The sequence below is a fragment of the Ruditapes philippinarum genome, unplaced genomic scaffold (assembly GCF_026571515.1).
Source record: "Ruditapes philippinarum isolate M1 unplaced genomic scaffold, ASM2657151v2 ctg4628_1_1_1_1, whole genome shotgun sequence".
NCBI classification, from domain to species: Eukaryota; Metazoa; Mollusca; class Bivalvia; order Venerida; family Veneridae; genus Ruditapes; species Ruditapes philippinarum.
This window is the reverse complement of record NW_026854258.1, coordinates 15,536-26,686: the sequence shown is the minus strand read 5'-3', so window position 1 is coordinate 26,686 and position 11,151 is coordinate 15,536. Positions and strand designations below refer to the sequence as shown.

General features: G+C 33.9%; 2 protein-coding genes across 2 annotated transcripts; one reads left to right on the top strand and one right to left on the bottom strand.

The window, feature by feature from the left end:
- Positions 1-481: 481 nt before the first annotated feature.
- Positions 482-1,150, top strand: LOC132739549 (oocyte zinc finger protein XlCOF15-like). The gene has a single exon (XM_060727260.1). It carries the CDS (start codon positions 482-484, stop codon positions 1,148-1,150), a length of 669 nt encoding a protein of 222 aa, XP_060583243.1.
- Positions 1,151-3,074: 1,924 nt separating this feature from the next.
- Positions 3,075-7,275, bottom strand: LOC132739551 (uncharacterized). The gene is made up of 3 exons (XM_060727263.1): positions 4,106-7,275; positions 3,703-3,807; positions 3,075-3,201 (listed from the first exon to the last, which is right to left on the bottom strand). The coding sequence occupies exon 1, from the start codon at positions 7,266-7,268 to the stop codon at positions 5,367-5,369; it is 1,902 nt and encodes a 633-aa protein (XP_060583246.1). The 5' UTR covers positions 7,269-7,275; the 3' UTR covers positions 3,075-3,201; positions 3,703-3,807; positions 4,106-5,366.
- Between the last annotated feature and the right edge of the window lie 3,876 nt (positions 7,276-11,151).

The following is an 11,151-nucleotide window of genomic DNA, read 5'->3' as shown; positions in this document are numbered from 1 at the left end:
CCTTTTTAAGACATAACGCCAATTGCATATTACAGCTAGCATATGACATTATTTTCTCGAGGTAATAATGTTCATCGCTTTATGACAAATAAAGGCTGAAATTTACCTAATCGGCGTAGCTTATAAGTTATTAAATTGATGTAATAAAGGATAGACTATTAACCTCGCAACTGGCATCAGTGTATCATAAAACAATGTATGTTAATGTAAAATGGAAAGATAATATTATTGACAGTTCAAATATTTTCCTATATTATCAAGTTCTTGAAAAACACGACAACGTGGATTCATTTCTTTAAAGTTTCATGTTTGTAATAGCGTTGTAGTTTGTCTTTGAATTACATTTACTATGCTAAACTATTAACAACAGTTCTAACATCACGTGCTCCCATTTAACTACATGTATATATATTTCTCATTCATTTTAGCTGTAACCATGACAACTTATAAAGATGAACCTTTCGATGATTCAGACGAGGCAATGGCTCCATTAGATGGCTCGTTTCTTGATGTATCTTTGGAGGAGACTGTTAATAGTGAGATATTTGACTGTGACATTTGTGGCAGAGGTTACAAGACCAAAGCCTTACTGAAAAGACATCTCAGAAAACATTCAAGCGAGGAAACATTTGAATGCACGAGATGTACACAGTATTTTAGCAGTCAGAAGGCACTTGATGATCATATTAAGAGTAAACATAATGAGAAAAATCACCTCTGCGTCACATGTGGTAAATCATTCATGACAAAGTCTAATCTTAATTCTCACACTAAACTAATCCATCCAAGAGTTGATGATGCTAAATCATCAACTTTGATGTCATGTCCTTTTAAAGACTGTAAATTAACTTTCAATCAAAAGGAGAAATACCAGGATCACATGAATACACATACAGGGATTAAACCGTACTCGTGTGCACAGTGCGAAAGAAAATTCCATAACAGGTATATAAAATCAAAACACGAAAAATCCTGCCTTGGTTTGTCAGTCAATACATGTGATGTATGTAATAAGGATTTGTGTGATAAATCGTCTCTTAAGAGACACAAAGACGCTCAACATTCCGGGAAACGATTTGCATGCCTTTGTGGAAAAAACTTTGCTTATTACAGCTCTCTCTTGAAGCATAAGAAAGAAAAGAAACACTAAAGATCTTAAGAACATTTTGAATACATTTGGCGCATTAAAGATAAATAACTTAACACATTTATCATATTATGAGCTATCAACAGATAAACACCTGTGAAATAAACTGTCAGATGTGATAAATAGAGGATATGTGTTTGGTTCAAGTGAATATGCTGTATATGTCACTATGAAGTGAATTTTTTAAACATTTACACGAGCGCGAAGCGCAAGTGAAAATATCAGAAAAACCTCACTTCATAGTGAGATATAGAGCATATTCACGTAAAACAAACAAATCTTTTTATTTTACGTCGCATTTAATACTTATTTCTTTCATATAGCCAGACGTTATCAAATTGGTGGAAATTAACGTTAATGTATATGACGTTACCTATGACGTCATGAAAATCTTTATCCGTTGTGTGTTGTTGTTATTTTGTTATATCTTTGAACAGTGTGATATGAATTATATCACACTGATAATTTTTTCAATATTTCATCGAAAAATGTAAGATAAATGTCTTTAAATATCAAATTAGGTTTCTCTGATATTAACCTTCAGTACTAGAATGCTGTATGTACAGACACATAAACTTGCTAGCATTTACAACAGCACTGTATATAGACAGCAGTAATATATCTTCGTCTTACTAAATTAGGTAGATTTAAGTATCTGTTACAGTCGGAACGAAATTGCCGTCGTTTGGTTTCTTGGCTGATTATTTGCTACTGCATATCTTAATTAACATTAAAGTTATGTTCAATGGATGGCGCTGACATAAAAGTAAGCTTAATATTGTTGTTAAGGTTCGCTCGCTAGTAAGTTTTTTTTTTATTTGTTGTAAGAGTCACCTGGTTAATTCATTATTTGTTTATCCAGAAGTTGTAATGTTTTAAGTTATGAATCTGTGTTCTGTTTGATTTTTTTTACAGATAAGGAATCTGCTTTTTAATAAGTTGATCATTCCACAAATATATCGTACTTGTTTAGAAGTGATAAATAATGTGAAAAACTCATGCACACCAGTATACTACTGCCTGTGGTAGATGCTATACTGATGCGGCATAGTAATTTTTATCTACTTTATCATTTCTAAACAATTAATCGCATGTGTTGATTCATATATCAGGTAATTGCTATGTATGCAACGAATCTAAGTTGCCATATAACGATGTGTGTTCGTCTGTTAAGAAATGAGAGAAAGCTATTTCCTTAAAATGTTGTTAAGATATTTTAAATTTTGTTCATTTCTTAATATTTGAATATTTTGTTGTTGTTGTTTTATGATAAGATACCCATACTGATTACTCACACATGTATTTGTACATTTTTATAAAACTTCTCCAAGCACAAATTAGAGGTAATTTTTAAGGGTTAAATAAACCAGTTCTCTAGATCATGGGTATTTGAAATCATGTATATTTTTCATTGTAAAAGATAAAGAACACATATTTGATAAATTATAGTGCTTGTATTTCTAAGATGGTAATATATTTATGTATTTATTGTACATCTACTTCTAAAATATAAATAAAAAATGTTGATATGGAAAGTCAATATGGCAATGCTACACTTTTACCAAAATTTGTTAATGATATACTTTATGAAGTTGTGTCGTATCACATGTTATATCAGAATTTTAAAGATACTACACTTTCTAAAATGTAAGATATCATGAATATAATATTTATCTAATAAACAATTTACCTAACATTGTATGTCGAACCTGATAGTGTTCATAGAATCTATAACATGATACAAGAAAATGTTCACATGTTCGCTCTTTTCGGTATATATGCAGTTACACAGTTGTAACAAGTAGATTTACTGTTAAAATGTATGTATTTTTTCCTGTTACAGTTCTAAATAAAGTTTAATCACCAGAATTGTGTTACTTTATTAAACATCTGTAAGGCCTTTACGGATATGCGCTAAAATCTTTGATTCATCGCATGCATGGAATTGCCTGACGCCCCTTTGTCCATGCGCAGGTTGATCTGGTGCTGACACATTTCCAGTTTTTCGTTTCTGCTTCTTGCGTTTTCTGTCTGCAGTGTCAAAGAAGTGGTCTCTGAAAATAGGACAGTTTTAACATCTATGGGTTGCTTACTTTGTATTTTTAAAAAATATGTATTAGTAATTACAAATAATTGTTATGAAAATCTTTATCCTCTATGCATTTATTTTTGCTGTATCATTGAATGTATAGAACGGGAACCAATATTCTATATCACTCACTGTTTCAAACAGTATGATATAGATTATATCACACTGATATTTTCAATATTTCACCAAACAAACGTAAGATAAATAACATGAATTTCCTTGGCTAGAACTGTAAATGTCGCTTAGATCTACACCCAATCTCTTACCACTTGTCGTTTATGGTTCGAACCCCGAAAGGGACGAACTCTTCCGTGTGAAGATGCTATCCAGTTATCTTATGGAAGGTTAGTGGTTCCCACAATGGCCTCTCATGCCTTTAATGCCTTCCTCAAACAAGTTAGTTGGAAATCGTCACTTGACCTTTAATTTTACCAATGTTAGTTAAACCTAAGCAAATACATTGTACCTATAAAGAGTACTCGATGGTAAGTCGTTTCCTTCCATGGTTTGTGTTGATAACAGCGAGATGTCCGGATACACGGGTGCTTTACTTGTCCTTATAAAGAAAGATCTATTTGAAAAGAATACAGAGGACAAATGTATCAGTATTGGACTGACGTTTCAGATAACTAAATATTAAAATAGATGTGTTCTATTTTATTAAAAGGTGGTAAGATTTATTTTGATATCATTTTAAAGCGAGTACTTACTTTTCACTTAAGTATTAATAACGTAATTAATGTAAATTAATTTTCATTAAAACAAAGTATATAGCATAAGGTTGCCAGATAAATAACCTGTCATATATATACATGTATAAATATATAAATATATATATATATATATATATATATAGGATGATTACTCACCTATCAGGGTCCATTCTGACATTATCAAGGAAAAGCTGCAGTTGCCATCATGTCTGGAATATCGTCTGGCTTCGGTGTTCCTAGCCCTGATGGGTCAAGGTCACGTAGAGTGCTGAAAAATTGTTCAACTTCCTGTGTACCAAGAGCTCGGGGGTTATAGCATTTCTCCGGCAAGAAATGAAAAATCTGCAGTTTACGTTCAATGTGGACTAGTAATGACTCGTACGTAATTATAGGTATGCCTTTGATATATTGTGTTTTAGGAGGGAATGACCCAAAATTTACTTCATCAAGAAGATAGTCTCTAAGTTCCAATCGTCTAGAACATCTTTCTAGTACAGATATTCCTGGCTCGTCCTCGGCCTCAAACCATCTTCTCAGTAGGTGAACAAATCTTGCTTCTTTATCATATGACTTGTTTTTCATAAATAATTCCACGTCTTCGCCGAAAACCCTTTTTGCAAAAGCTACACTCTGTTTGTCAACACACTCTTTAACAATAGCAATATTCAGCATGGTGTCTTTACTTTCTGCTGCTTCATCCCATACAGCTTTACTTAAACCAGAAATTCCAGTTGTACAAATTTTTGTCCTTAAACACGTCAAAATATGACATGCATCATTAAAGTGAAACATTGGATTTCCTGATTCAGCTACACATGGCTGAGAAAACCAATTTTTCTTTTCACAGCCGGTGAGGGCATCACTATTCTTTACAATGGAACGTTCTGACCATTTATCAAAGTTTTTAGGCCAAATATTTTCACATATAGTAACTGCTAAAGTGTCTTTTGGTATTTTGTTTAAGAATTTCGATGCAAGTTTTGATAGTTTTGGTGGGTTATATTTCTGTTTTGGTTTTCTTTGATCCTCATCGACTGCAGTATTTCTACTGACATTGTGAAAAACTTTTGATAGTGCGTCGGTTAACTTAGTTTTATTCCATGACAGGAAGTACGTCAGATTTTCCTTTCGGCGCTTCTTCAAGGTATCTAGGCATATTATGATTTCTTTCTTCTGTAATGTTTTAAAGATCTTCATATTATCGTTTAAAATCGTGCACAACTTTTCAACCGAAGAAGCTTCCCAAAAAGTCTTGCGATTGTTGTCAACATTCCTTAAGGCATTCAATAGTTCTTTACAATCGTCATTTAAAGTGTCACTTTGTGCAAAATTCAAACTTTGTATTTCTTGCAAGTTATCTTCAACATTCAGGTTTTCTGTCACTTCATTTTCGGACATACTTGTGAATGTTTCCATTTCATTTTTTTGTAAATGAATCGATCTCCATAGTAGAAATACCTCCAATATCTGTGTCTCCACTAAGCGCAGCAAATGCACTACTCACTGCAGTTCCTATTTCTGTGTCGTTTACAGAGAAACAATTAGGTTGTGTTGTAATATTGTTCACATCATAGGTAGAAACTGGTAAATTCAGATGAACGGCTGTATTAAGGCTTTCTCTGAAATCATTATTAACATCAAAAAGTTCATCAGTATTATCTGTATTGTAATAATTAGCATTGTCTGTATCACTGAACATTAATCTCATGAATTCACCTAAATGCATGTCGATAACAGCATTCTGTTCATGTGCGTTTGGGTTTATTGATGAAATCTCACGTACGTCCTCTTCTTCTAAATCATGTTCACTGTCTAGAGACTGAATCAAAGTTAAAGTGTCGCTTCCTTGTCGAGATTCATTAATGTCAGACTTGTCTTCATTCTGTTCAAACTTGTCTGATTTTAACTGCCATTTATGTGCTGTACTGCTGTATACACGTAAAGGAGAATCTCGAGTGTGACCAAGTACTATCAATCTGCCTGATTCCTCTTTTTCAATCAAAATATCTTGTAAACCTGATACTTTGTACCTGTTCCTTACATCTTTTAACAAGGCTGATTTTGGTTTCGATTTTTGCTCTTTCCACATATCCTTTTGTAGCTGATATACAGTGAGACGCACATCCTTTGAACCCCTTACACCATACTTGTGCCATTGACCATCACTTGATGTGGCAATGACTCTTAGACCTTTATCTTCACACTTTTTTATTACATGTTCAATCATTAGTTTAAATACTTCGAAGGTCATACTTGAGCCTTTAAGTGCGTAGGCAACAGGATGAGCATTATTTATTTCTAAGTGAAACTTCCGATCTAAATCATTTACCATAAACATAAGGATCTCTGTTGCAGATGTCCGACACAGCTGATAAACTTCATCAAACCATTTTTCTAGTCCTCGTAGCAGGCTTAAAACATTATCTGTTCTTGCTCCGTCATGTGATTCTACGGGTTGCTTTTTTGTATTCATAACATGAGGTCCACCCGTGACAAATTCTACATCTTTTGGTGTTTGTTTTACACTGCAAAACGGAAACTCTCCCAAGAATGACACTTTACGCTGTTGATATTCATTTATCATTGTTCGAATATCTTTATTCTTTTCTGAAAATTTTGTTGGACGTTTTGGATTTTCTGAACCGTACAATTGATCAAGTTGTTCCCATATGCTCTTCCATAGCTCATCGTCAAATTCTACCTGAAATACAGTTGTTGATTGCTTGGACCAACAGCTAAACAGGAGACTGTTACAGCTGTATGCAGACATTTCACATAGCAGTTGCGGAATGTAATATTTGGGTATTTCATAGAACACAGGGGTAGTGTATTTACTTTTCACCTTACACTTATTTTCAAACATAAGTTTTGGATCCAATTCTACCGATTCCCTTAAGCTTCCATCGGGGCTTGCTACAAGAAATGAATCGTTACTTTTGTTTGCAAGTCTTGCGCACCCTTCTTCATAAAAATCAAGCTTCGGGAAAAATGCTGGAAGGACATGGCCTACAATTGTTGCTACGCCGTCGATTTCGTGCAAACTTCCATATTCCATATTGGATTTCTGTTGTTCAGAAAATTGGACCGTGCTTTCCTTTCGATTGACAACCTTATCGAAATGAGCTTGTTGCTCTTTTAACAGACCTAATCCCAAAGCAGTGTTGCAAGTACTACCGGTAACCATAGCTTTTGAACGAATTTCAAACCATTTTTCAGATTTTTGTTTTACATGTCTAGAATCATTGCTCGATACATTTGTTTTTAATTGATGAAAATTTTCCTGCTCATCCATGTCAACAATCCCATTTGCTGCAAACATGTCTTGTTGTCTATTAAACGTAGCACAAATTAGACATATTTCATTAATAAATCTGAGCGCATCCTCAATGGACGAATCAATGTCGTACTTTGCTACCTTTAAACTATAACAGGGGCATATTTTGATTTTGTCCAATGCTTTGATATACAGTCCCCTAGATTCATGAACTTTTCAATACCAAGCTCTAGTCGTACAATTATTACACGTAAGTTTTTAATACGATTGCTTATTAAGGCTTTTAATGTAACTAATTTCTGATTTACAATGGGACTAGCTGTTGATGGGATGAAAACATGACCCTTTTCATCAATCTTTTTCACCAAAGTAAACAGTTCAGATACATTTTGTTTTTCATCTACGTTTCTCTCTAAACGTTGTCTAAGTGTTGGCTCCTGTTCAAAGTCCCAGCAATCTATATCCCCCATCAATTTCCCCTTTCCTCTAGCTATTTTCTTTCCGTCAACTCCAATTTTAATTAACTTTGATGGCAAACAACGTGCGATTGAGTCTATTGATGATTCCATCACACCCGGCATGATTGGGTCTAATTTATCTTGACACAAAGTCTTCAATGTAGGAACAGCAAAATTTATTTCAGAGGCAGACGATAAACATTCCCCCTTACTCTCTGTTCCATCAATAACTTGTCCAACATTGCGAGGTCCGGACATAAAACGAAGAAACTTGCCCTTGAACAAACGATAACCAACCTCCCAGAATCTCTTTGTTTCAGGTCTTATGTAACGCATTTCTGAAGTTGTCGTATTTGAAAACCACTCAACTGTATCAAGAAAGTGCAGAAAAGAGATATTGTTCATAGGAATTTTTTCCACTTTTTATAGGAATCTAAATGACCACTTTTTTTCAAATGCTTTAAAACACTTGGAATTTTATCTATCAGTTCATTCATGTTTTCACTTTCACCCTCGTCGACATCTGCATCTTTAATGATAGTTCCAATATCCATTTCTGATAACAGGTTACTTAAGTCAAAATTAGAAATGGTAAATTCATTGTTGTCGCGTTCCTTAATACTTTCCGATAACTGCCCTTTAAATGGGGTATTACATTTTATTTTCTTAGCCCTGTCGCCGCGGTATATTCCTATCCTTTCATCTTCAGTGACAAACACTTCCCCGTCGGCAGGAACTATATCGTAAACTTTTGTTCTGTAGCCATAACTACCTGTTTTGTCACTGAGTTCCAATTCTCTGTATTTAAGGATAAGCAGCTCATGAGAGTCTACAAGGTGATTTACTGTGTCTTTATGGAGATCGAATGAAGATTCACAATAGCAACACTTGTATTTCTTCATAGTTGTTTTCTACAAGGGCAAAAATCAAATTTAGTACATATATTACAGGTATGACAATCAAACATTTGATACAATTCAAGCATATATTTTCGATGCACATACCGCATTAATAACTTTTCTATCTTGAGAAAATATTCGAAATGATAGTTTAACGTGTCAATTCCGACTAAAAGGACGCAAAGAAAAGAGGAATTGATAAAAGATTGAACTTGATTTTCTGTCAGAATGTTAGCCACTTTTATGGTATTTCTGCCATCGACGGCAGCATTTTTAATATGTCTCTGCCTACAACGGCAGCATTTTTTCTTCGACCGGACAAGATTGAGCGTCTGTAAAACTTTCAAGAAAAGACTCATGGGGTAGATATTTGGCTTGCGTGACCCCAATGGATGAACGTCTATATTGATAACAGGAAATCCTGCCATTTACTTAAAACTTGAGATATTTTGGACAGAAAACAGACATTTTCACGGATTTTTCCGAGGCTGTCACTTTTAACCTGCTCAAAATAGTCTTAAAACAGGAAAAAACGAGTCCAAAATTACCGTACAGTATCGCCATTCAATGGACAATAGTTTTATAGCATTGAAATGGGCCGTATTTGTGTAATATAATTAAACCAACCAAATTTATAACCTACCTGTATCGATCGGAAATTGTCGGATATCTGCCATCACTGCAGTGATCTGCCATCACTGCCGCCGGTAATACGGTGTGATCTGGCGCCCGCTTACTTTTTTTACTATGTTGGTTTCCATATGGCACAAATCATCCACTATAAAATTTAGTGCACACATTTATTCAAGGGCAAGTAACAATCTACTCTATGAAAAGTCTGTTGTCGGGCTGACTCTGGAGACCTGTAAGTTGAGACCGGTGTCCCTCCATTACAAATATATAAGACAGAAGCTGTCCTTTTCAAACTATGCACATGTTAGAAAAAAAACTAGAATAACTATTCAGAATATGATTTTTTGAGACTTTATTAATTATATTGCTTGATCCAAGTTTAAGGACATTTTCAATCAATACATGTATTATCATTTATAACTTTAAATGAAAGTCTCATCCCTTTAATAATAATGACATAACTGTTCAGAAATATTATAAGTCTCATCATGTATCAATATAGTATACTAAGATATACATGTATGCACATAACAATAATTCCCAGTTTCTATTAAATAAATATGAAATCCCAACATTAACATTAACATGCTTATGATGACCTTACAACTGGTAAATTTCATACAACAAAAATAGTAAGTAATACCTAAGATAGAGAAAAGAACAAATAATTTAGTAAACATGAGTTACTTCCCCTTAAAATATAGAAAACCTGAAACCCAAAAAACCCCAAAACCCGGGCAAAAATTATAAAAATTTTGCGGGCCCTCAGTTTTTATTAAAATATGATAAAAAAATTTCAAAAAGGGAAAACCCCATGAAAATTAATAAATAAAGTTTTTCAAAAAAATTAGATGGCCAGGGTAAACAGCAGTAATTCCCAAAAAATTTGGGAAATAGTTTTTTCAACACCCGGGAAAACCGGGGGATACTGGAAACCCCTTTTGGGGAAAAACAACCATTTTTGTAACAGATAAACGTAAAAATGGAAAATAATAATATTCTTTTACAACAGTTTTTTACCTATCCTAATACCTTCTTTTTAAGGTGCACTTTCTTCTTGTAGGAAAATTTTGAAAATATATAAATGAATGAATGGATACGGCATCAATGTAGACCACAACGATATTCGAAATCCGGGTTTTAGTAACTAAGGGACAAGCTGTTAAACTGAGCCTGCAATTTCGTGAAAATAATATCACAATGCACATGAATTTTTACATAAAGTTATTAAATACAAATACAGTCGAGACTGTCATATGTGACTTTCCAAGGGATCTTCAGAAAAAAGGTCACATATGACAGGGAGTCTCTTAATACTGTGGGGCCCCATGATGTCATCACAAAGACGAGAAATGATAAATTTTGATCAACTATCTTATACAGTCCGAATCCAGCCCTATCCGAAAATATGGCATGCAAGCTGTCAGTCACAGAAATTAAATTCAAAAAATTAAATTTGGGTTCTCCCAAAAAAGGGTCCCGGGTTTTAAAATTAAAAAAAAATTTCCCCGTAAATTGAAATACCGGGGTGAAATTTGAAACACTGGTAAACAACTTAAAAATTTTCTGTTTTAACTGTTTTTTTTAAAATTTATTCCCCTCTTCGTAAAAATTTGCGGTGCCCTTGGTTGAAAAGGGTTGGGGGTTTTTACGAAAAATTCCTTTAATTTTAAATTTTCCCCCTTCCCCGGGAATCGGAAAAATTTAAATCATGAAAGGCTAAAAATATTTATTTCATACTTGTTATTTCCCATGATAACCGCCGAAATGAAAAAAATCTGCGGTTTTTTCTAAATTAAATTTTTTTACCTTTTTTAAAGGGTTTAAAATTTTTTTGAATTTCCCTGCAAAAACCCGGGGGGCTAGGGGGCGGGGACGGAAAATTGCATTTTCCCCAGTACCGTCCATGAACAGGCTCAATCAAACCGAGCCTGCAAC